Raw genomic sequence first — 27688 nt, forward strand, 5'->3', positions numbered from 1 at the left:
GAAATCTGTTATTGGCAAATATTGGGTCATACGATCTTTGTACATGTGTGACATACACATATTTTACATATGATAAATCTTGCCAGTATTTGGATGCAAGTATACCCAAAAAGACTGAGGTGATATTGTAGTTTCATGTCACATACAGGGGTTTGCAAGAGTGTAGACATCCAATGAGCACTGGTTTGAAGACTACATTTGCATGTATGAGATAGATTTCATAATGACAGTTACTTTTCATCTTAAATTTGAGTGATCAGAACTGCACAAAATAAATCAAAAGAAGTCAGTTATATTTTTAAATGTTGTAAGTGTTTGAGACAAGTTGATTGTTAGGACTGCTTTCTCCTTTTATTTGAAAAATGTTTTACAGTTTACCAGCAATTTGTGTTTTCCTTTGGATAATCTGTTCTTTATTATGTTGTCATCTAGTCTTATGAATTAAGGCAGCTTCAAATCTTTGGACCACAGTTCTGTCATCTGTAAAATTAGAGGTTGGATTAAGTTATGTATGATATATCGTCCAGTATCTTTTTCAGTATAGTTGGCTTCCTAAAGGTCTATCTCTTCAGCTTTCTCTTTTGGACCCTCTCCCCAACACTTTTTCCTTCCATGTTGTATTCTGGAAATGGTTTTCGTCATCCATCATACTGACATCCTACACTAACTTAAATCAGAATCTGGGTCTGCCTTACAGGTGCTCATTCACACCTTTTCCATGGCTCCTCTGAGCCTTAGTTTAAAAGCCCTTTTCTAGTTGTTGCCAGGCCAAAGGAAAGAAATCCCACTTTACAGCAATATTCAGTTGATTTATTAGGTAAGACTGTCAATAAGAACATAAAAACCAGGTGATAAGCTTTGAGAGTTGAGTTAATTACATATTCACCATGTTCAAGGGTCACAGAATTGCAGCTTATAATAGCTCAAAGGAACCAAAACGGAGGCTCAGGAGGGTCAAATGCAAATGCCACAAAATTCTTAGTGGCAGAACTTGACCTTGGAATATACCCCGCCTCACTTAGGCTTGCTTTATAGGCTCATTCATAGAACTGCAGTAAACTTTTATTATTGTTTTACTTTGAGGCTTGATGCTCTAAAAACTAGTGGCTGTTGTTTCACAGTAATTCATATTTTAGACTATATTACATCGCATGTTACTGCTTCATGAACATTTTTTTTTTTTTTTTTGGCCGCCCGGCTTGCAGAACCTTAGTTCCCCGACCAGGGATAGAACCTGTGACCCTGCAGTGGAAGCACAGAGTCCTAACCACTGGACCACCAGGAAATTCCCCTGCTTCATGAACATTTAAATTTAAAAATATTAGGCACCCTATTAGGATGGATGACTTTTATATGAAGGATTTATTTCCTTTTTGAAAAGTCCATTCCTGGTGTTTTTAGGACAATGTATAGCAATTATTTGAATAGTTTAGATCAGTGGTTCTTAACCTTTTGGAGCAAATGTCCCTTTGAATATCTGATGAAAGCTATTGGACCTTTTCACCAAAAATCAAAGCATATTTTTATGCATAGACTTTTTTTTCCCTGCACCAGGCCAACATCTGATATTATGGAAATCTCTTAATTGTCACTGTTCCTATAATATAAAGATTTAGGGCTGATACTGAGACTCACAGAAGTGGTGAAAAATAAGAATTCAAAGGATTTATTAGGTCATTAGACAGTTACCAGTAATGAATATGTAAATAGACAATAATAAAAACAGTCAAGACATCTAGGCTGAAAAATAAGGCACCTGCATTTCCTACCTTAAGACCATGATAAATATAACAGTGAACCTGCCATGTTTTGAAAAGAAAGAATTTGGGGAGACAATATTGGTGAAGAAAACGGAAGGCTGTGGTGGTCGATGTGAGTTTTAAATAGTTTTCTAAGATTGGTGTTTACAGATTTTACGTATTGAATTGAAGCCATCGATATTAAATACACATTTCAATTTAATATGCATTTGTAATTACTTTATAAAGGTCATTGGTCATTGAAGGCATCTGACAAAATTCAGACCCAAATGGAGGAGTTAAGTTCTCTTAATTTATGTTAGTCCATTTGTCTCTCCAGTGACCGTGTGAGGCATAGGACCCCTCTATGTAGCAGGGGTTACAACCATGAACCTGAAGTGCCCTTGGTGTTTGAGGTTGGTTCAGGGCTTCAGTGGTGGCACAAAAAGGGAGAAGGAAATGACAGACAGGAAAGGGTTTCATGGAGGAAATAATGCTTGAATCCACAGAAGTGGATTCCACAGAAGTGCTGTGGATTTTGGATAAATTCTGAAATGTAACAAGGATGACCTTTCAGGTGACTTTTTTTTTTTTCAGATTAAATGAGTTAGCTGTGAGCTGTGGCTTAAGTGAAAGACTTTTTTCTTGCATGTCTGCATGTATTCTTCATTCATTCATTTATTTATTCATTCAATAAATATTGATCGAGCACTCATTATGTGATTTGAGCAAAATTTATGGGTTTTGCTTTTTCCCTTCTTTGGGAACATTGCTTCTAAAACTTTAGTATGAACCGTTGTTTGACTGTACTTTTTATTTTCCTCGGAGTATTCAGTCCAATAGTCCAAATGTGCAGTTATGTAAGAATTCTGTTGGTCAGAGATCACTTCACTGAATAATAGAAAATTAACTTAAAATATTTAATATGTGATGTACAGTATACACATTCATAGGTGGTGATGAACGTCAAAGTTGAAGAAAAATACCACTTTAAGAAATAAACAGGAAGAACTAGGAGAGCCAGCAGAACATAAGCCATAGCTACACTAAAGCTTTGCTTCAACACTTAGCTTGTGCTCTAGGCATTGTTCACTTGGGACCCTGCCCAGGTGAGTTTATTACTGTAAATATTTGACAGTATTTTAAGGGCTGAAACAAGCTTTCCCAAAGTGTATTTTTTGAGATGTAATTTTTTTTAAGGCAAAAGGTGGAGAAATGCTAAGTTAAATGAATCTCTTCACTGCAGGACTTATCAGAGCCTTTAATATGCCAGTGTGCACCATAAACGTCCCAGAAGGGGAAACAGCATATGTCCCAACTTCCATGAACATTGATACTTTTCCCCAGAGCATCTTGAGGACTAGTATTCCATAAAACATTTTGGAAATTGCTTCCTAACCACAGTGCATCCTAGTGTGCAGCACCTGAGGATAGCAGTGTGGAGTGCCCTTGGTGTATTTTCAGTTTCAGTGAAAGAATGGGGCAAATAATGAATTAAGGAGTAATTGCATTCCCTAAGTTGTGTGAGATCCATTTATCTAAAGTGAAGATGAATGCTGAACAATAATCAAATAAATTAGGACTGTCTAGACAACGAGTCTGTTGAATTCAGGGCAAATTGAAGTTAATTGTTAGCTTTTATCTATTTATCATTTGAGACAGTTCTGTCTTTTTAGCTTATCAAAGGGATCAGAAGATTTGGCATTTTCAAAAGCAGGTAATTATTTCTCTGAAAGGAAGCACAAAATACAGATGGATATAGATATAGGTAGGTAGATAGATAGATGATAGATAATAAGAATGGCTGTATTGTATGTATGTATGTATCGGGGACAAGTTTGTGTGCACATTGATATTCTCCATTCTCTTTTGCTAAAAAAGCGTAATACTGGTTCAAAGACCAGAAAATGTACTAGTAGTATTAAGAATCTGCGAATTTACTTGGGCATAAAGGTTTAAATGACCAGGCACCCTGTCCTTGTCAGTCTTTCTTAGTTGCTTGAGATAAATATAATCTAAGTAGCATTAGAAACTTCCCCATTGCCCTCATCCAGGTGAGCATGGTTTTCTTTTCTTGGTATGTGGTTCCTCTGTTCATTGCAATGAGTGAGCACCTGCAGCACGGTAGGCTCTATTCTAAGGATGCAAAGGTGTCTAACACATATAACACACTAGTTAAGAGGCAGATCTCTGGGCAAGCGGTCATGTTGCCTTGGACAAGGGCAAAAGGCCACAATGGTTTGGACAAGAGTGGCTAAGATTGCAGTGGTTGGAAGGAGCAGATGTATATAGAGTGCCAGGTGGTAATGTGTGCTAAGAAGAAAAATACAGCAGCTTGTGACAGATGATTATATCACTTGTCTGTATTGAAAGTGGGGTCACTGGACATTTTTCATGAGGAATATGCTACATTTCTAGGTTTGTTCTAGTCATTTGTTGTAGAAGGAAAATCAATAATTGAACTGGAAAGGGTAGCATGAGTCAAGTGGACAAATTTCTCTTTTTTCATAATGTGAATGTACTTGAAGAAGTAAGGTAAAGGAAAGAGCCCTTGGTGAGGTAGAGAAGGCAGGGGTACAGATTTATAGCCCAGGAAGCAAAGCACCATTTCGTCAAAGCCTTCGTTGCTGATATTAATTCCTTCTCCAGGTGTGCTGTGTGGCTTAAATCATTTCCTATCCCATTTCTGTGGGGTTGTAACCATCTCAGGACATTGGAAGCACTGCAGAATCTGTGGAAACACAGTTTCCATGGGCAGTGGCTTTAAGAAGCTGGAGCTTGGTTTGAGGTTGCCGTGGCAACAGCACTGCTGGCTGGATACATCATCTCACCCAGGCTCTCCTGATCTAATAACCAGGATTAACAATTGCCTGAACTCTCATATGAGGTGTGCTTTTAGCAGACTTGGTGTTTTTTTTTTTTAAGCCTCTCTAATAAATCCATTAACCTATTTTATGTTGGTTTCTCTAAAACCCAAATGGTTGAAGAGAGAGAAACCAGAAGAGGAATTATATTGTTGTTTTTTTTTAATAAATTTATTTATTTTATTTATTTATTTTTGGCTGCATTGGGTCTTTGTTGCTGGGTGTGGGCTTTCTCTAGTTGCAGAGAGCGGGGGCTACTCTTTGTTGCGGTGTGCGGGCTTCTCATTCTGGTGGCTTCTCTTGTTGCAGAGCACAGGCTCTAGGCGCGGGCTTCAGTAGTTGTGGCTCGTAGGATCTCAAGTGCAGGCTCAGTAGTTGTGGCGCACGGGATTAGTGGCTCCGCGGCATGTGGGATCTTCCCAGACCAGGGCTTGAACCCGTATCCCCTGCACTGGCAGGCGGATTCTTAACCACTGCGCCACCAGGGAAGCCCATATTGTTTTAAACTCATCATCCCTATTTAAAATACTTAATTGCAAAGTGATTAAAGTTTCTCTTGTGCCATAATCTGCTATTTTCCCTTTTTCAGGTTTTTGCATTTTGAAAGTGATCAGATCCTTGTATACATAATAGGGCTTTAACAAACTCTGTGCATTTAGCTTCTCCAGGCTCTCTACTGTCACAGAAAACCACAGGACATTTGGGAATTCGGGGCTCTTTTCCTCCTAATGGGCTCAGTTTGCCATGATTTGGGAGAGGAAGAGCTCTTGGTGCAGGTGCAGGGATATTTTGCCAGTGCCCGCTTAGACCTCTTCCTTCAAACACACCCATGGGAGATTCACAGGCTAGACACTAGGACACTTGAGAGTCTAGGACACCAATGAATCTCATACACTTGCTGATCTAATAGACTCTCTCCCAGACTTGTTTACCCTTCCCCTCTCTGACCTGAGGCCAGGAGTCTATAGGTCTGACAGTGTGTGTTGGAGCCAGCTTCTACTGTCATGAAAGGACTGATCCTGACTGAACACTTCTCTTCCCAGTTTCGCGGTCAATGATATCACATTGGTAGTAATCACACTGGTGATTTTGAATCAGCCAAATGCTGCAAATCGGGAGTCCCCTCGATCCCCTGAGGCCAGGGATGGTTGTTAACCACTTACCTGTGCTAAACCCTTTCCCTGTCTTGGAGGTGGGGAGGGGTGCCAAGAGAGGTGGGTGGGAAGCAGGCTTCATCTATTGTCCTAGATTCTATGTGGCCATTAAATGATAGAAAATGAATGACAGGAAGAGCTATAATGCACAATGCTCTCAGCTTTGGCTAACCTATATTTCTTTGGAACAAGATGAAATAGGTTTAATATGAGATTTTCTCTTTTCATAACAAATATTTGATTTGAAAGTAAAAAAATATTTGATTATAAAATCTGTTTTTTAGTAGCTACATTGTATTTGGTGACTTACCTTCAGACTTAAAAACCTTTTCTTTTCTAACAGTTTTATCCCATTTACCAAAAAAAAAAAAAAAGACAGGCTTTTATTTATTTATTTTGAAATTTATGTCAAAAGCCCTTAAACTAATCTGTGGAGTTGACATACGATTTTTTTTCTATAAGTGATTACTGAATTTTGTAGTGAGGGGAGGGTAGAATGCATAGTGATACACAGAATAATAACAAAAAAGAATTGAGGAATATAATTCAAGATGCCTGCTTCAAGATGTAAGCAGACATTATCTTAGTTTTTTTTTTCCTTTCGAATCAACAGACAGCCACAGTCGATATATTAGAAAAAGCCTTTCTGGACTGCAAGTGTTCGCCTGTGCTTTATTTATGACTTACTGAGTTATTTATTCAAAATTAGTTATTAGTTATTATTCAAAAATAACTTTTTCTAATGGCATCTTGATTGTATTTCCATATTTTGTATTTTCTAGCTTTAAGTTATCATGGAAGTTCCTTATCAGTCTTCTTCACAATAAACATGCAAACTGAAACATTAGCCCCCCCAATTTATTCAGCATCTTAGAAAAAATATTTTTCTAAATGACTTAAATCTTCCCCCTTCAAATTCCAAGACCTTTTGGAAACCATTTTTCTGGAATCCCTTTTAAATGTTTTAAACATGTTCCTTATTTCTCAAACTAAGAGCTTAAACTTTCCTTGCCAAGATAGGGCCAATCATTTTCCTGTAATGCAGAGACAACCATTTTTTTTTCAGCTTTTTTTGTTTGTTTGTTATTTTGGGAATTTTTTTTTCAACATCTTTATTGGAGTATAATTGCTTTACAATGGTGTGTTAGTTTCTGCTGTATAACAAAGTGAATCAGTTATACATATACATATATCCCCATATCCCCTCACTCTTGCGTCTCCCTCCCACCCTTCCTATCCCACCCCTCTAGGTGGTCACAAAGCACCGAGCTGATCTCCCTGTGCTATGCGGCTGCTTCCCACTAGCTATCTATTTTACATTTGGTAATATATGTAAATCCATGCCACTCTCTCACTTTGTCACAGCTTACCCTTCCCCCTCCCCATGTCCTCAAGTCCATTCTCTACGTCTGCATCTTTATTCCTGTCCTGCCCCTAGGTTCTTCAGAACCTTTTTTTTTTTTTTTAGATTTCATATATATGTGTTAGCATACAGTATTTGTTTTTCTCTTTCTGACTTACTTCACTCTGTGTGACAGACTCTAGGTCCATCCACCTTTTTAATTTTGTTTATATCCTTAAATGCCAAAGTGCGAAATGACCTTTGTCACCAGTGTGCTCATTTGTCCTGGCTCAGCTAGCCCTGCTTCCCTCCCCTCCTTTAGCCTCTGGAGTAGTGTTGATTTACTATTGGCACTGAACCCCACTCACCAAAGTTGTTTAGAATTACACATTATATTCAATTTTATTAAGGCTGCAGCCTTATAAGTGAGGGTGTAAGAAGTAAAAATTTTCACTTTTCAGGAGACTTTGTTGTGGGCATATCAGGCACTTGGTATCCTTATCTGGAATATGGGGTAATGAAATCTATTCTGAAGAATGGTTGTGAGAGGCAACAGGAAAGGCACCTGAAATTGATCTGTAGGATGTAAAGTGCTAAACCAACTGCCAGGCTGCCTCCGGGGGCTGGACAGCTGCAGGTCCCACTGCTGCTGGAATTCAGAGCCACCTCTGCTTCTCTTTAGAAGAGGAGCTACTCGAGTAATTCTAGCAAACCCAAGGGTGTTTTTATCTATCTAACTGGTTTATGGTTAGATTGACTAAGGGGAACTGGGAAGAAATTCAACTTTTTGCATCTTGAGTTTCTCTGCTTTTATATATAGAGGGGTGCTTTGAGCCTAAAAATTATTCATATCTTTTGACCTAGTAATCTCCGTTCTAAGACTTAATCCTACAGAAATAGTCAGATATAACAACAAAGATTTATGCATAAACATGTTTTTCATCACGCCTTCATCCTTTTTTTTTATCATGGTCAGCAGAATAAACCTTTGGCTGTGTCCCAGAAAACACATTGCACCAAGGTTTGCAGACATTAGTTTGCATTTATTTAAAGTGTCACGGGATGCCTTTCTTTGTAAGCAGATTCCAAACATTCGTTGCACACCTAAATCTTGGGTGGATGTCAGCAATGTAAGGGTACACTGTACTTGAAGGAGTCAAAAATGCATACAAACATTAGCAGACAGCAGTGCTGGATATTATGGTTTAGCCTCCCTGCATTTTAGATCTTACAGACCCAAACTCATCCTTGAGTCTGGCTATGTATATTTCATACCATTCTGTGTATGAACAAAATACTGTTGTCAGTCTGGCTCCTCTGAGAGCAGACATCAAGACATAACTAGCCATGTAAGAGGTTTATTGTAGGAAAAGCTGGTGAAGGATAAAGGGGAGAGAGAGCAGGAGGAGGCAAGTTGTTTTAAAAAAACAAACAAACAGAAAAACCCAGGGTACTCCTGTATAATTTCCTATAATCTAGATTTTGTTGATTGCATCCCAGTGGTATTATTTAACATGTTTTTCTGGCCCCTAAGTATCAGATCTAGAGGCTGGATCACATTAGAATTTAGTTTGTTTGCTCCTTCCCTTTCTCCCCACCCTCCCTCCCTTCCTTCCTTCCTTCCTTCTTTCTAACTACTTCATACATGGTGGTATGTGCTTCCATTAAGAGGCAGGTAACATCTGGTTATCTCTCTTTTTTTTTTTTTGTCATGTTAGCAGCTGTTGACAATCATTGCACCAGATCTATTAATTCTTTAGGGGTTGCAAAATGCTGATGTTCTAATTATTCCTGTCTTCACTTATTCGCTAGCATACTTTTATACAGCGAAACCTCCCTTTGTTAGCTATTTGGTTGCTTCGAGGTTTGGTGCAAATAAGGAGGGTAGGATGAATGCCAAATTCTTTTTTGTTTTTTTAATGATAAGTTGCTTCCTTAGCATTCTCCAAAGGTGACCAATGAGAGGTTTTGTTTGTTTAGTATTATTATGAGTGGATTTAAGCCATTGCCTTTGTTATTTTTTATTTATTTATTTTTGGCTGCGTTTGGTCTTCCTTGCTGCGCGCGGGCTTTCTCTAGTTGCAGCCAGTGGGGGCTACTCTTTGTTGTGGTGCACGGGATTCTCATTGCGGTGGCTTCTCTTGCTGCGGAGCACGGACTCTAGGCACACGGGCTTCAGTAGCTGTGGCACGCGGGCTCAGTAGTTGTGGCTCGTGGGCTCTAGAGTGCAGGCTCAGGAGTTGTGGCACACAGGCTTAGTTGCTTAGCGCGGCATGTGGGATCTTCCCGGACCAGGGCTCAAACCCGAGTCCCCTGCATGGGTAGGCGGATTCTTAACCACTGTGCCACCAGGGAAGCCCCTGTTATTTTTACTTGATACTCAAATTGTTCCATCTCTAGCCAGTGGGAGTTCACCTAGGTAGGTTTCTGAGGCTTTTTGTCACACTCCTCGTGGTCTCTGTTAGCCTCCTTGCTTTCTGGTGACTTGAGGTTCCAGACCCATCTTGTCCATTTCCTGCCCTAAATTTGCACTTAATTTCATTGTTCTTTCATCTAAATTTCCTGATCTCCAGGCCCAAAACCCTGGATCTCAGTGACAGCAGCCTGATTACTCATTTGCTTTATTCCGCATTACATACATAATGGCCTCAAAATAATAGTTCTAATCCTAGCACCCACAAAATGATTACTGAACAAAATGTTTGCAGCTCTTTTTTGTCTTTAGGATATATACCATTAGAACTGTCAAGTTACTGAGTTTTAAAATCACTAAGAATAGTTCCTCTCCTCAACCACTGGTATACATATTTAGGTATCATTTGTATCACTTTACTAATCTTATCCCTGGTGTCATTCTTCTTTCTCTTTCACCCTAATATTCTAACATTTTTTTTTCTCCTTGAAGTATGTTTATCTGTGTAGTCTGCTTCGTATTTTTTGTAATAGGAGGATAAAGATAACTAGGTATAAGATAGCATTTGAAGTGCAAAAATGTATTGATAGATTTAAAAATGTGTATACAGACATTTATTTCCTTACTCTGAGCTGAGCAGTCCCAGAAGCAATGATAGCCCAGCAGTGATGGGCACACCTAGAGCCCAGATCTTGATTTCTAATACTGTTCTCCAATAAAAGGAACCAAGGCTCACTGAAGAAATAGCTGACTGTAGGGCTGGGCAGAGAAAGACAAGATGAGCCTGGAACATCTCTTAATGCCAGAAAGTAAGGAAGTGCTCAAGCACACGCATACACACAAAATGATGAAGGCACGTCAAAGGGACACAAGAGCTTCCTAGTGACCAAAGCTGAAACAATTTGAGCAACAAAATAAATAACATAGTATTGAACTATAACCCAAAGTATAAAACAACTATGTATGACTCCATAGGGATATAAGTCAGTGGTTAAGTAAATAAATAAATGGGAGAGAAGAGGCAAATCTCCTGTGCAGGTGAATTTCAAATCATTTATGTCAATACTCCACCCTCAAGGAAGTAGGACATACCTCCCTACTTCTTAAGTGCAGGCGTACATAGACTTACTTCCAAAGAATATAGCATGGAAGGGGAAACAAAGAATAACTTTACAGTGGAGAAACCTGGCCAACATTACCTCAGCCAGGTGAGCAAGATTAACATCAGTGATAAGTCATGTTGATAGCATGCACCCTTGATATAATGTTAATCCACAACATTTTCCTCTGCTTTTCTGGTATTACTATACTTTTGTTTGTTTGTTTTTTGCTTTTTTTTTTGGGCTGTACCGTGTGGCTTGCGGGATCTTAGTTCCCTGACCAGGGATTGAACCAGGGCCACGGCAGTGAAAGAACCAAGTCCTAACCACTGGACTGCCAGGGGATTCCCTTACTATACTGGGTTTAAAAGTCTATCTTTTATGAAGGTTTTTGTTTATGAGTGAAAGCCTGTACTCAGCTTTGAGCCAATAAATAAAGTATGAAACATGGTTCCTGCCTTTGGTAACTTTTAATCTAGTGGGGAAAACATGATCTAGCAAGCATGTAATCCAGGTATAAATGATAGGAGGTCATTATAGGGGGGTTTTAAATTGAGAAAAGCACAGAGATACTGGGGGCTGGTGTAAGCCAGGGGGAATTTCCAGGAAAACATACTTCTGTTTATACAATCAGGATTTCTAGAAGAGTGGTGTGATAAGGGTTGATTTAGGGGTTCAACAAATTCCCTTACATATGATTATCACCAAAACCCCCAAAATATATTTTTTAAATTATTACATTTTTTCAACCAACCTTATGATAGATAATAAAATTAACTTCTGATAGATAATGTAATATATGCTAGATTATAAAATTGGTGGCTCAGTTCATCACAATGTGCTCAGAATTTATTAGATAGCACAGTCAATGAATTGTGTCTGATACCTGCATTTATATTATATGTAGACCTGTTTAAATGTTGAATGTTTCACATGTAGGTGTTAATATGTTCCTTGACTTTGTTTTCCTTTTTTTCCTTTTAGGATTATCTGCCGCCAAACTCTTAGCAGAACATGAAGTTAATGTTTTGGTTTTAGAAGCCCGGGACAGAGTTGGAGGAAGAACATACACAGTGAGGGTAAATGATTTTAATACTTACATATAAAATCTCACACAAACTAGAGATGGGGGTCACTGGAAGTCACAGAGCTGGAGGAAATCTCAAGAGTTTCTGCAGTTAAGCCATTGGTCTTCCATAACCCTAAACTACTGCATTAAATAAGTATCTGTTCTTTTCAACAAGCACCCACCAAAGAGTGACAGCTTCTGACCTTCAGTAGCTTACATTCTAGTGAAGAAAACAAACGTGAACAAATAACTTCAATACAGCGTCATCATTTCCATACTAGAGACCTAAATAGAGTAGATAGCGTCTCAGGTGAGGTTACGGTTTGGCTGGACTTGAAGTGACTGTACATTCACCACACACACACACACACACACACAGAGAGAGAGACATTCACACACAGTATAGGTTCCTTATTTATTTATCCAAGAATACACAACTTAAAAGAAGTGTGACCACAGTAAGCAGAGGCAAATGTAGCATATTTCTGTGTAGCTTTTTCCTTAGTCCTTGTTCCCTAAGAGGTGTGCTTCTCAGGTGGGGTCAGCTAGACATGAGAAGGAAGCCCAGTTTTTGCTACATCACTGCCTTTTTGTGCTTGGGCTTACATCACCATTTTGGAAAAATGCATGCTAACTGGTGTTTACTACTATTTGAAGAAATGGTTGCAGGATGTTGAAATCTGGAACTGATACACAGGGAAGGATGTAAGGTAGAAAGGAAATACGGACAAAGATGGAAGTTTGGGGAACATGCAGATTTAAAGGGGGTGCAGAGGCAGAGGAGCCAGAGAGAAGCAGTGGAGGCTGGGGAGGGAGACCAGATTAGGACAGTGCCATGAAAATCAGCAGAGGAAAGAGAAGGGATGATAAATGGAATCAGATGCCAGGGGCATTTGACACAGGATGAAGGCTGAGTAGGGGCCCTTGTGTTTGGCATTTAGAAGGTCACTAGTGAGCCCCTTTGCTAGAGCACAGAAACAGAGCGTTAAAGGCTGGGGATTGGCAGTAAGGACAAAACCAGACTGTTGAAGTGACTGGAAGGAGAGGAAGCATCTATCTAATTAGAAGACGTGTCAGATTTATAACAGAATGGCTTATGCAGTGATAATAACAATGGGTTAAGCAATACAAACATTCAGTTATTTTACATAAGAAGAAGTCTGGTGGTAAGTAGTCCAGGCTGGTGCAGGGGTTCAGCTTTGTCATCGAATCTTTAGGCTCTTTCTGCCTTTCTGCTCAGCCATTCTTTTCCTGTTGGCTTATTGCCTAATGGTAACCAGATGGCTGCAGCATCTGTCAGCGTCAAGTCCTCATTCAAGGCAGGAAAGAGCGTGAAGAGGCGGCCCCAGTCTTATCTGCAACAAAGCCTTTCTTTTACCAGGAGACCCCAGCAGACATTTGCTTTAGTCTCATTGGCTAGGTTTGGGACACACAGCTACCCTGAGCTGCTAGGGAACCTGGGAAAGCAAGTCTTTAACATTTCCGGGCTGCATAATAGAAGCAGGCATGGGAAAGGGGGAATATAAATGGATATGAAATAGCCAACCAACATCTGAACTAAGATATTGTACCAGCCGTTTCAGTCACACCAAGCCAAGCTCCCCTTCTGTCATTCACTTTCTGCCTTTTTAGATGTACAGGGATGTATCATAAGCCTATTTTTACCTTACTCAGCTCTAAGAGTACCCTACAGCCTCGCTACTCAAAGTAACCTGTGGGCCAGCAGCCTCGGAATCACCCTGGAACTTGATAGAAATGCAGAATCTCAGGCCCTGCCCCAGACCTGCTGGATCTGACTCTGCATTTTGATAAGATCCGTAGGGGATGCTACAGAAGTGCTGCTCTTTGGTGGATGCTCGCTTGCTTTAAATTAATGTGAATCCAGATTAATTGCATTTGGAGAATTTGAGTACCTCCTCAGATGTAGTCCTCTGGGAGGCTATTGGTCTGGGAGTGAGGAGACTGGGATTCTGGCCCCTGTACTGGCCCGACACGCTGTCATACCTTGGGTAAGTACTCTTAGCACTTTACATGTCACTTTTCTCATCTGGGCAGTGAGATATAATCTAAATGTACTTGAAGCTCCCCCCAACTTCAAGTTCTAATGGAAGGCAATGCGTTGTAGTGCAAAAGAAAGATTGCATATTCTGCCTGTACCAGCTTGTTAGATATGATTCTCCTGTCATTTTCTGAAAAACATTCCTTTATGTTGGAGATAGGTATTAAGTTGTCCCTTTGCCCTACTTTTCTTATCTCTAAAACCTTTTGGTTATTAAATAGGAGCATCTGTCGTGTTGCGGATTTTTCAGTTAAGAACAAGTCTCTTTGTACAAGGGAAATGAGAATTCCAACATGCTTATCCCCATCTATGCTATTGTCCCAGGCTGCTTTTTCATGCTACATCATTTATATATGTCAGCACCATATAGGAACTATTGCGTATTAGGCATCATATTAAAATTCCCTTTAGGTATGTGAGAGAGGAACTCTGAAATGCTTAGAAAGTAGGACTTGACATCTATAAGATTTCAAATAAATAGAAGGGAAAAAGCGGGGGGGGTGCTTTACAAAGCAGGGACAGAAATGGTATTTAATCAGAAACTGAATTTAATATTGTTACAGTTGCTTCTACTAGCATAATCAATTAGGATTTGGGGAGGAGATGCCATAAAAATTACTCTGGATCTTTAAATATCGAAATGTCAAATTTGATATTGTCACTTGGCAACTGTTCAGATAGATCTTCTATTTGTTCAGAACTTCCCAATTTTTCCTAGTGTGATTCCCCCATAATTCTTCAGGACCAAATTAATTAAGTTGAAATGCCTGCAGGGCTACCACAGGGTTGGTGTATTTGTTTCCTAATATAGTTGCGTGTTTGTGGCCTCTTCAAAGGCTGAATAATGAGATCAAACGCAAGATCCTAAAGTCTGAGGGGCAACATAGCAGAATATGGTATTACAGTTCCAGTATCTTCATGCTGAATCTGGGGCACCTCCTTTCAAATGTTTCGACTTTGTAAAGAAGCATTCTGTAAAATGCCTCATGCTTTTTACTACTTCACTTAGGATTATTTACTTTAAATAGTGTCTGTGTTCTAAAGACATCTTTTTTGGAAACTTCCAAGAATTCTATTACTGTCTTTGTTAAATTTTATTGGAATACTGACTTCAGTTTTGTGCTTCCTGTCTTGAAAAGGATGTTGGAGGCTAGAGAAGGTTTGGAGCACAACACCAATAGTTAGTAAAAGGGAAAGTTAGGATTATATGAGGGACAGATGAAAGAAGTCAAAGGAACACATCACTTCTGGTATCACGGCAGAGTGGAAGCCTGATTGACTCTCCCTCTTAAAATAAAATGCTGAATAAAATATACTGTGCTGCCCTGAAGTTGGAAGTTTGCAGATCTCCTGGATGTTGAACAGACATCTGAGACTTCACACATCCAAACTGAATTTCTTTTCTTCTTCATCAAGAACACTATTCTAGGGACTTCCCTGGTGGTCCAGTGGTTAAGACTCTGCACTTCCACTGCAGGGGGCACGGGTTCGATCCCTGGTCGGGGAACTAAGATCCCGCATGTCATGTGGCATGGCCTAAATAAATAAATAAAATAAAAATTAAAAGCTTATCCCCAGCACAAGAAACCATGAACAAAATGAAAGGCAGCCAACCAGTATGGTAGATAATATTTGGAAACCATCTATCTGATAAGGGGTTAATAACAAATTATAAGGAACTCATACAACTCAATAGCAAAATAAAACAAAAGAAACAGGGGCTTCCCTGGTGGCGCAGTGGTTAAGAATCTGCCTGCCAATGTAGGGAACATGGGTTTGAGCCCTGGCCCGGGAAGATCCCACATGCCGCGCAGAGCAACTATGCCTGTGTGCCACAACTACTGAGCCTGCGCTCTAGAGCTTGCGAGCCACAACTACTGAGCCTGCATGCCTAGAGCCCGTGTTCTGCAACAAGAGAAGCCACCGCAATGAGAAGCCTGCGCACCACAACGAAGAGTAGCCCCCGCTCTCCACAACTAGAGAAAGCCCGCGTGCAGCAACGAAGACCCAACACAGCCAAAACTAAACAAACAAATAAATAAATAAATTTATATTTAAAAAAAGAAACAAACAAAACCAATAAACTGATTAAAAAAAAAAAGAACACTATTCCAGCAGCCTTCCCCATAAAGGAGGATGGCAACTCCCAAAAAAACTGGGAGTCATGTTCAACACTGTGAGACCCCACATTCATTCTGTCAGGAAATTCTTTTGGCTGTGCCGTCAAAATATACCCAGAATTCAACCCTTCCCTCTGCTTCCGTGGTGCCCACCTGTGGGAGCCACCATGACCTCTAGGGCAGATTATTGCAATAGCCTGTTAAGTAATTTCCCTGCTTTTTACCCTTGCCCCTTATAATCTAAGTGTGACAGCCAGAATGAGCCTTTCAAACCTAAGTCAGATCTTGGCATTTCTGTGCTCAAAACCTTCTAAAGGCTGCCCTTCTCACTCAGAGTAAAAGCCAGTGTCCTTTCAATGTCTTGTGACACGTACCATGATCTGCCCCCTTCCCCCCCACCCCCGCCCTGCAACTTCTCTACTCTCATCTCCAGTTCTCCTTTCCTTGCTCACTCTGTTCCAGACACATTGGCCTGTGTTTTTTGAACACACCAGGCAGATTTCTCCCTTAGAATCTTTGCAGTGGCTCTTTCTTCTGCCAGGAATGCTCTTGTCCCAAATATGCACATGGATAACTCCCACACCTCCTTCAAGCCTTTTACGCAAATATCACCTTTTCTCAGAGGCCTACATGTCCCTTGTATTTGAAGCTGAAATCTTTCCTTCTTTCCTCTGCAGTTTCAATCTGCCTTGTCCTTCTCTAGTTGGTTTTTTTTTCTTTTTCACTGTTGTTATCAACTTCTAAGATATTTATTATGTTTGTGGTTCATTTTCTGTCTCTTCCTACTAAATGAAAGCCCCTTGAGAGCAGGGATTTTTATTTTGTTCACTGATGTAACAGAAGTTTCTTGAACAGTACCTGGCACCTTGTAGGCACTCAAGATATAGTTGTTGAATGAACTAATGAATCCCCAAAGCAAAGTAAAAACATGAAGCCTAGGGATTAAATGAGCTCAAAATTTGACTTTCACCTTGAATGTCTACTGAACCCTGAAGACTCTGCAATTCCACTGTGATGGCTGTATGGCATGCAAGGAACAGGAAATAAAATCCAGAACCTGTTGAAGGTAGGGAATTTAATAGGAAATACTCCAAACTGGAATCCCGTGTGCTATACTCTGTACATGAAAGTGAAAGAGAAATAAACCTTACCATTCTAAAAGGGAGAAAAATAAAGCTTGCCTTCATCCATGGCTTCAATCTAAATTTACACTACCTATATGGTGTGAAAAACCTTGGACAGAATATTTAAAGTGCCAAGGTGGCTGGCAGAAATAGACTCAAATCGTTTCCACCCAGGCCTCAAATAACTTACACAGAAAAAGTTCTAAGGAAAATCAGCAACTCATAGTCAAAAGTGACAGCATACAAGGAAACAAGGCACTGGAGGAAAATAAATAGAAAAAAATGATCCAGAAAGATTTTGCAATAGTTGAAGTATACACAGAATAAAAAATTACTGTAGCATGTTTTAAAGAAAAGACATGCTTAAAATTAGCAACAGGGAAAAGAAACTTGAAAAAAAATGATCAAGTAGTTTAAAAATAATTTCTAGAAATGAAAATGTACTGATTAAAATGAAAAAACTCGGACAGATTAAACAGTGTATTAGACACAGCTGAAGTGAATGAGTGAACTAGATCAGAAGGAATTATCTATAATGCAGTTCAGAGATAAAGATTGGAAAATACGTTATGTGGGGCAATGGCAGGAGCAGCTAAGACATGAAAGATAGTGTTATGATGGTATGAAAAAATAATGGCTGAAGATTTTCCAGCATTGTTGGAAGATACCAGGAAACCTAACAGGTCCACAGCATGAAAAAGGAAAAGAAATTCTCACCCGGACACAGAAGCTGCAGTATACCAAAGAAAAGAGATCTTAAAAAAATTATTTTAAGTCTAAAAGTAATTTTTTTTAGAAAAGAGAAAGACAAATTATGCATACTCTGAAAAAAATCAATAATTAGACTTATGAGTGACCCTTCAACAGCAAAAATAGATGCCAGAAGATAAACAATATCTTCACTGTTCTGAGAGAGAGAGAAAGAGAAAATAACCAGAATTTGTTGCTTGCTAGAACTATCTTTTTATCAGACTGACAAAAATAGAGAGCTTAGGACCCAGATTAGAGGAAATTATAAAGGCTGTGTTTTAAGAAGAAGGAAAATGATAACAAATAAAAGGTCTGAAATTTAAGAGGAGACAATGAGCAAAGATACTGGTAAATATTTAAATAAAATTCAGCAACATCAACAGAATAAAACAAAATATTGTCAAATTTGTTGGGAGACAAATAAACCTGAAGCAAGGTACCTTTATGGTTTACAGATTAGAAGAAGGGTGATCACAGTTGATGCATGAAGGTTTTGTATTTTTCAGTAGAAAGATAATATATTGATAAGCTTTAGAATATATGAAGTATGCATGTTAATATAGCTAGAAAAAAAATAGGCCTGACAGTATAACTTCCAAACAAGTAAAAGAAAAACTTAAAACAAAAGGAAGAAAACCCTTAACCCAAAAGAAGAAAAGAAATCAGGCAGGAAACTGTTAAAGTGGGACAAATGGAAAGCCATAATAAAATAAGTAAAGTTAAGACATTTTAAAAGAAATAATAATATAAATGGGCTAAACTTCTCAGTTAAAAGGGGGGAAATGTCAGAATAAAGAAAGCTCTAACTGAAAGATGGAAAAAGAGATAGTATACAAATACTAATCTAAGCTATTTTAACTATATTAATATCAGACAAAATAAGGTTTAAACAAAAAAATGTTTCATTGAATTAAGTTTCAATACATAGTGATAAAAGAGCCAGAAGACCGAACAATTCTGAACTTGTATATACTGAATAATGTAGCCTCAAAATATAAAGCAAAAATTGACAGGAATCAAAGCTAAATGCCCAATAGTGTAGGGGGGTTTTAACATACTTTTCTAAGTTAATAATAAATGAAGCAAACAAAGGCTGAGCACAATTAATCTTTTTCTAATGGACATGTATAAAACATGCATATTACTTAACAGAAGACTATGTTCTTTTCATGCAGAAATGGAAAATCTTTGAAAATCAACCATGTGCTAGGTCTTAAAGTAAGCCTCAAGGATTGATATCATATAATCCATATTCTTTGACCACAATGCAGTTATGACAGAAAGATAACTAAAAAAATTCCAGTTGTAGAAATTAAAACATGACAAAACTTTTAGAAACATAGATCTAGACAGAAATTGTAATGGAAATTTGAAAATACTTAAAACCGCACAATAATGGAAATACTAAAATAAAGTTGTGGGTGTAGCTAAAAACCATATTAGAGGAAGATTCATAGCCTAAATTTTTCTATTAGAAAAGAACAAAAGGCTCAATATGAATAAGCTAAGCATGCAAGGAATTAGAAAATTAAGAGTATAAAAAATCCAAAAAAGAGGAAAAAAGAGCATAAATCAATGGTATAGAAAATACTCAATGAAGATGATCAATGAAACAAAGGTTGATTCTTTGAAGAGTCCTATTAAAACTAGACAAGTGTGTGATAAGATTTTTCAAGGAAAGGGAAAAAGAGACATCTCTAAACAATAAAAGGGATGAAAATGAAGATATAACTACTGATACAATAAACAATAAATAAATGAAAAGAAGAGGTCATGAACTTTAAAGCAATAGTTTTGAAACATATGCAATGTATATACGATGAGAAAATATAATTTATAAAAAATAACACTGATTTAAGAAATAGAAAATGTGAGTAGTGCTTTAACCGCAAAATAAATTGAATCTGTAATTTAAAATTTTCCCACAATGAAAACACTAAGCCTAGATAGCTCTACAGGTGTGTTCTACCTAATGTTCAAAGAAGAGATTATTCTATTTATATACGAATGCCTTCTAGAGAATAGAAGAAAGTATGATTTCTAACTCATGAGATTAACAGTACTGTAATACAAGAAAACAGACAAGGGCTGGAGAAGGAAGGAGAATCATGGGGCAATCTCAGTCTCACTTATAAACACAGATATAAAAATTCTAAACAAAATGTTAGCAAAGCATATCTTGCAATGGAAAGATAATATCAGGTTATATTACCCCAGGAAGGGCAAGGTTGCATAATTCTAGACAATCGATTTTTTGGAAATAACAGATTAGGTAAATTATCCCAACCCTCCCACTACATATAAGGAGACTAGACAAATTGCACTGTGTACACACGCACACACACACACACACACACACACCTTCAAAGCATCAGAGAGCTAACAAGATAGTGAAGAATCACTAGACCAACATCCAGAAAACACTGACCTGCTTTATCCCCTGGGGGTGGAGAGGTGGGAGTTTGCTGACCACTGAAGAAGCAAGTGAGGGACTGAGAAGTACTTTTCAAAAGTCTTACAAAGCTAGGGCAACTGAAGGTCAGGTCCAGAGCCCACCAAAGTGTGTGTATATGGAGGGATGTGTTGGTAAACTCCTTGTGCTTCGGGTTGGACTGCATCCTAGCGCTAAGGGTGAACAGCAAAGGGACTAGGTCACGTTGCATTTCAACCTGCCTTCAAGTTGTCTCAGGCACACAAAATGCAATAAAGTTATCTAGTATTGTTAGCGTCCCCAGGTGCTGGGCAGAAGGAGACATAAATCCTCTCTGAGAAAGATATAATCCTCCCAGGATTCAGATAATTTCTATATTTTCTCAAATTCAATCAGTGGGACGCAATAAAAAATAATCAGGCAAACAAGGAGAAACGGCAACGCGAATTAGAACTGGTATAAGCAACAAAATAGAAACAGACCCATAAGAAGTTATTACAAACACATGGAGGAATTATTACTCATCAATGCACAATTTTATTTTATTTTATTTATTTATTTTTTTTACAATTTATTGATTAAATCATGGGGAAATGTGTTACTAAAAAAGCTGGGGAAAATGGAAAAGTGCGTTTAAGAAGAGGAAAGTAAATTTCGGTTTATGGAGGAAGGTTTGCATATTTATAAAATATTTTTTAGGTATATGAATCTTTTCATACCTTTTGGTACTCTTTTCCTATGATGCATTCTTCCCTGCAAGTGTTTTAAAATAGGATCAGGGGCCCACCAGTGTGGGCTGAGTGAAGATTTCATCTGCTGGAAATCAGAGAATTAGGCCTAATAAAACTCTGGGTGACCCCTCCAGCAACAACCCCAAAGAAAAGCATAGATAATAAAGCTAAATGCTTTGAAAAGGATCTAGATCGGCAGGGCGTACTACAGTGTTCTTTATTCTTTATGCGTGTTATTGCTGAATCAGCCTCACCAATAACTCGACAAATGGGATTGCTTAATGATGAGTGTACTATAGGGTTGGAGTAGAGGAGAAAGATTTGCTGTTTTCAGTGGCACTTTATAAGAGAGATGTAAGGCACATTTAAATTGTAAAAAATAAACAGGGTTATTTTTTATAAGACATAGAAACATTTGTTTTAGAGTTCTAACTAAAGTCTTCTGGACACTTTTTCTGTTTCTACAGAACCAACATGTTGATTACGTAGACGTTGGCGGGGCTTATGTGGGACCAACGCAGAACAGGATCTTACGGTTATCTAAGGAACTGGGTTTAGAAACTTACAAAGTGAACGTAAATGAGCGTCTTGTTCAATATGTCAAGGTAAGCCTGATGTTTTACTCAACTGACCAATAGGGGAGCATTTTATTTGGGAAAGCATTTGGTTTTGTTTTTAAAAACAAGAAGAAAAGAAAGGCAGAGTACTGGGGGAGGCACCAGAAATAGACACACACACACACACACACACACACACACACACACACACACACACACACACACAGAGCCCAGGCAGCCCCTGAGGCACCTATGAGGCAGTTCTAAGGCCCCAAGGAACACAGCAGTTTGAGGCCACTTCTTAAGACTTTGAATGGGTCATTCATCCTCATCCTTTGCATCCATTTCTTTGCACACTTTGGTAATTTTCTCTGCACCTAGCCATGACTCTTGGGAAGTCTAGCTCAGTTGTGCAGTTTCCTACTATTTAAACAAGAGATTGTTTAAACTCTAAGTTCTGATATCCACTCAAGAAACAGCAGCTGTTGCCCGTGTTATTCTTTCTTACTGAAGCCAAACGTGGGGCAGCTGGAGTCTGGAAATGTGCCTTGAGAAATCAAGTTTCCGATCTGACATTGTAGCCCATTTCCTGGAACTAGAGTCGTCAGGACTGGGGTTATTTACTCATTCTAATGCCAGGATTCCCACACCAGTAACCACATCACTTCTCAACAGACACATTTAAGCCTCCACTCCACCCCAGCAATCATGTGGGTCTGGCATCTTCAGGGCCTTTCAGAGCAGGGAATGAAGGATACTTGAAGTATATGCACACCGATGTGCAATCAGGGAGGTCAGGAATCTTGGGAAACTCTGATAGCTGGTCTGGGTTGGATTGGGATGCTTGGGAGAGTCTGGCAGTGAGATACGTGAAAAAACAAACCAGTAGCCTTTAGAAAAACGAGGTCCAGAGGTCAAGGGAGAAATGAAGAAACTACAAAAGAATTATACAAAGTGTTTATGAATGCTGGCTTCAATAGGCCATGATCAAAAAGGAAAAACTCCTTTGCTTCCCCACTTTGTCATCTCTGCACGGCATGTTGTTTACCCGGACTAGTAAGTGATAACAAAGGTAAGAGTAATAGCAACTAACCTTTATGGAGCACTTTTACCTGTATTATCATATTTAATGTAGGGAGAGAAACCAAATGCTTTGCACTCAACTGCTAATTAAACAGTCGTATAAATTCACTGTCTAGTCCAACTGGGAAGCATATGAGTCTGATGATTATCCTGGAATCTGAGCAAACTTATGCTCTACTTTACAGAGGAGAAAACTGAGGTTCAGTGAGGTAAAGTGACTTGAACAAAGGTATAAAACTAGTAATGGTCTGCCTACCCCCCCTGAGCATATGCTCTTCATGAATTTTAGGATTTACTTACAAATAAGCACGTATTTAAGATGCTAAACACTGTTCTTTTCATTTAAGACAACCTCATCTAATAAAAAGATGGAGAATAGAAATACTATTAGGGAATTCCCTGGCGGTCCAGTGGTTAGGACTTGGTGGTTTCACTGCCGTGGCCCAGGTTGGATCCCTGGTTGCAGAACTAAGATCCCGCAAGCCGCGCAGCACAGCAAATAAATAAATACTTACCATTAAACCGTCCTCTCACATACTTTACCCTGCCAAGGAACACATATTTTCACCCAAGGTAGATAGCAAAGTTAAGGTAAAAAACTAGTGCATCAGTTAGAGGTTAATTTATTTTATCTGAATAAGTGCCTTTCTGCTAGTGTTTCTAATAAATCATATCATTTCTGCAATGAGAAATACTCAGGGTAGTGGATGTTTTTATAATGACCAGGAAACTAGAAAGTGAGGAGGCCAGATTAGGGAAAAAGCAGAAAGATATTCATCTAACTATTCCAGGTAAGACTGATAATAAACTGTATAGCAAAAAATAATTCCACTTATTTAAGAATGTATCAACTCTCACTGTTCTGTTCGCTTCTAGGGAAAAAATGGACTTTTCCCCCCCGACATGATAGTAGATTGGGTTAATAATGCAAATTGTCTTTGTGACACTTTCTGCATCAGCTCTCGTGACAACCCCAGCTTCTGTAATCTAATACAGTGTATTCTTTTCTGTAAATAACACTGAAATGAAGTGGGTGAATCACTGGAAGATTGCCACTGTCTAGTTACACCAAGCCATATTCTTTATGATCCAGATTGCTTCAGCTCTTAAATTTTCCTGATGTGCAGCCTTAAAGAATGCCTGCATTGTTTCTTCTGTCAGCAGACTGTAGTGCATCCAGTTTCAACCTACTCTAGGATGATTTTTAGTGTTCACCAGAGAACTATTCTTGACCTTTGCTTGATTGTGTTTACAGTGCAAGTTTTGACATGACTATGTGGAGTTCCAAGCCTGAGCCTCAGAAGCACTGGGGACAGATGTTAGGTGGTAGTTTCCAACCTGTCCCTTCCCCCAGAGACTAAGTCTATCTGCTTTATTTTTAGAAGGTTCATATGGTTATGCTAAATTCATTCACTGTTTCAGTAAGTCGTTACTGGACAATCAACTCTGTACCAGATATTGTTGTAGGCTGGAAATACAGTGGTGGATACATGATCCAAGTTTCTGCTCACATGGAGCTTGCCATCTCAAGGGAGGAGATAAGTAAATAAATAATATTCGCTAACATTTCTGCCTTTAACCTTCATGGATCTTGTGAATAGAATCTCTATTGTAATTCTGGTTTAGTAGATCCTGATTCTCATGTAATAGGGTTCTTGACTGGTTCCTACGGTGAGCAGGTTTTATGAATGTTGTGAATTCAATACAGCTTTATTTCGGAGACTACATCTGATTTGTGAAATTAATATAAATTAATCATATCTTTAACCTAAAAGGTGGCTTTGAAGTGGTGTCAGCTAGATATGTTTAAAATGTTCTCTATGGATTCTTTTCTTTTGGAAGGTGTAAAGGAAGCAGGTGGACTTGAATGCCTCTTGGATCGATTGATTGATTACTTGCATTAGTAAAGAAGATGCACCATCATTACGATCGTTTTATGAGTTAGTTTCATTGAGTTGTGGAGACTGTTAAATTTAGCAGTGCCAGGTCTTGGAGAAGAAGAAAGAAACACTTGATTCCGCTTTTTTTTTTTTTTCTTTCCATGGGTTCCTCCAGATCATAATAATGCAAGTAGGGTGTCAAGAGGGAGAACACTGCCAGAGATGGAGCAAGGCATTTTGCAGGAACTACTTTAAAGGAGATACTGACATTTTCATGCATTCTCACTTTCTCCCTGCTTTTCACATCCTCTCTAAATAAAAATCAAGACTATAAATATAGACCACACATTTGTTTTTAGAGAACGGTGTGATAAAGATTTATTTAAAACAACATAGGCTTTCCTGATAGTAACAGCTTAGCAAGCAATTTTTCCGAGTATTGGTTCTGTTCTTCCCACAGCCATTTACTCCATGTTTCTATGCCAACGACTGAAACCACAGGCTCTTCAGAACGTGTGTGTTCTGGAATACTAAGTAATTTTTTTTGTTGTTGCTAAGAGGTGAACTTTGTTTTAGCCAGTAGGCTGTACTGAAAGCAGAGGATGTATTTTTTATCAGTTTGTCTTAATGCTTGCCAGATATAACTGCGTCTTTGACCTCTTGCTTCTAATCGGGTGTTTCCTTTGGATTGGGGACAATATATTTTTAAGCTGCTTTTAACACCTTTCCATACCAACTCATAGAACTCTTTTCTTTTGTCAAAGAAAATTATACTTTCACTTTCAACCCGTCTCAGTAGGAAACTCAAGAAGCCAAAGGTGTTAGGCTCTTGTAGGGATGTTGATTGTCGTGTCTTTCTTTTAATCACTTAAATTCATCCCTCCTCGCTCTATGCATTGGTGTTGTCTTCCATCTGTAATGTGCCTATACCTGTGTTACCTCATTTGAGCTTCCCAATGATCCTTTGAGGTAATAAGCATTATTTCTCCCATCTTACAAATGAGAAAACTGAGTCTCAGAGAGATTAGGAGCCAACGTGAGGCTTTCCATCTCTTGAGCCCAGGTTCTGTGAGTTACATCACATTGTTCCTTATTCTGTGAGCAGAGTTAACTTGTGAACCCCTTTAATAAACTGCTCCAAGATATGACAAAAATCACCTTACCCCAACAGGCTTTGGAGTCCTAAGATGCCACTTTGGCTGTAAGGGCTCCTGTGGACTCCAGCGGTTGGAGGGGAGTGGGTGTGCCTAGGAGTCATATGTGGTACTGTTCACCAGAGTGGCCTCTTCTCTTGTATCCTGAGCCATAGATCTGGTCCCCCTCTGTGCTTCAGTGAGCACTTGACTCCTGAGAAACCCCGAGGCCAGCCCAGTTAGGCTCAGCAGGCTGAAGAAGACGGATTCTATTACTGTGTTAAAATACTAAGGCTAGAGGTCTGGGGCATGGCTTGGAATTGTTGGCTGTATATTCTTTTTCATAAGTGACTTATGTAAACTTAATAATCAAAGTATGATCTAGATAAGAGTATTTTATTTTATGCCATTATACTCTGCCTGGTTTAAAAAAGAAAAAAGAGGATTTAAAGTAATTTGTGTAAGTCGAGTAGAAGATGAAGAAAGACAATTAGGTAAGGACAGCCAAGTGGTAATGGGCCTGTGTTCATGATAAAAAATTCTTTGTTGATCATAGAAATGAAGTAATACAAAAGGGATTTTTTTCCTCTAAACTATAATTATACCTAGGATTTTAAAAGCAGAGAGACTCAAAATGTTTACATATTTTAACTCTAATCTATCAAGTATTCAGTATAAAGATATATAGACATAGCTTGTAAAAAACAGTTGCTAGTAACTTCCATTCTTTTTTTCCTCTCCATTTTTAAAAGACTTCATTTACTTCCTGTGGATCATAGGAAAGCTTAATGACAAATTACTCTTAAAGCCTTGTACTGTTTAGAAAGCTAGGTCAGCATTAGCCATTTTCTCTCAAAGGCTCCTTTCTTTTTCCTATAAACTTTCAGGAGTAAATCTCAGATTTAGTTTCTAGAGAATGAAGTTTCTACTCAGTTGAAGTGACAGCCCTATATATAGCAAAGTCAGGTTAATGATTCGATTTTCCCCTTTCATTTGTTTCTTTTTTAAATTGTGATGAAATAGACATAAAAGTTACCATCTTAACCATACTTAGTGGACAATTCAGCGACATTAAGTACATTCATATTGTTGTGCTACCATCCACAGAATGCTTTTCATCTTCCTTTCATTCATTTTTAATAGGAAGTAATTTACTACAGAAGGCATTTTCTAGCCATTCATTGAGAAGTAGTCTAAAGTCACCCTCCTGCCTTGGACTGGCCATCACTGGCAGCATAGAAAGGGGATTAGGTCAGACACAAAGCATTTCTCTCACTGAGGCTGTGGAACTTTTCGATCACCTCCTCAAGTGGGGCCCTGGCATTTTGGTTAATGGCTAAAAGAACCTTGTGAATAGAATGAAACATAAAAGCAGCTTCCTCAAGAGAAACTGCTCTAGTCTCTGTGATTACACAACTCCTAGAGGTTCTGACCTTTCAGGTTAGAATGTAGTTGCCAGTTTGAGGTTCATATCTCCCCCAGCCTCCCCCGTCCTTGCTTTCTACTTCCTCCCTCTGTAGCCCCTACTCCCACCTCAGAGCACACACCCAAATACCCCAACCAAAAGGCTTAATCATAAACTTTTGCAGAGTAGCCTTCTAATAGTTGAAACCTTTAAAAACCCCCTAATGTCCTATGAATCTGTTACCAAACACAAGTTCCAGGGCCCAATGCACGGTGAGGCCAAACAAACTGAAACGTCGGAGTTTGGGGCAGAGAAAGGTTGATGGCAGGGCCAAACAAGGAGAACGGTGGCTCGTGCTCAAAAATCCCGAACTCCCCAATGGTTTTCGGGTAGAAGCTTTCATAGGCAAAATTTAGAGTGAGGGCTGCAGGGTGTGTGACTTTCTCCTGATTGGTGGGTGGTGAGGTAACAGGGCGGTGCTCCAGGAATCTCGTGCTCAGCCTGAAACTACCATCCTCCACCTGGGTGGGGACCTTAGTTCCTGCAGAAGCACTCAAAGATATTGTTATGTATATTCCTTGAGCAGGAACCAGGACCCTGCTTTCATCGCTGCACTATTGTTTCTTTTTTTTTAACATATATATAATTTATTTATTCATTTATTTTATTTTTGGCTGCGTTGGGTCTTTGTTGCTGCATGCGGGCTTTCTCTAGTTGCAGCATGCGGGGGCTAC

At 38.9% G+C, this 27688-nt stretch overlaps 1 protein-coding gene across 1 annotated transcript in view; it reads left to right on the top strand.

The window, feature by feature from the left end:
• MAOA (monoamine oxidase A) overlaps positions 1–27688 on the top strand; it is a 71062-nt gene that overhangs the window by 5909 nt on the left and 37465 nt on the right. The window contains exons 2-3 of the mRNA XM_036840902.1: positions 11597–11691; positions 21364–21501. Of these exons, the coding sequence (XP_036696797.1) occupies positions 11597–11691; positions 21364–21501 (233 nt within the window). The remainder of the gene's footprint in view (positions 1–11596; positions 11692–21363; positions 21502–27688) is intronic.

This window comes from Balaenoptera musculus, chromosome X (genome assembly GCF_009873245.2).
Source record: "Balaenoptera musculus isolate JJ_BM4_2016_0621 chromosome X, mBalMus1.pri.v3, whole genome shotgun sequence".
Lineage (NCBI taxonomy): Eukaryota > Metazoa > Chordata > Mammalia > Artiodactyla > Balaenopteridae > Balaenoptera > Balaenoptera musculus.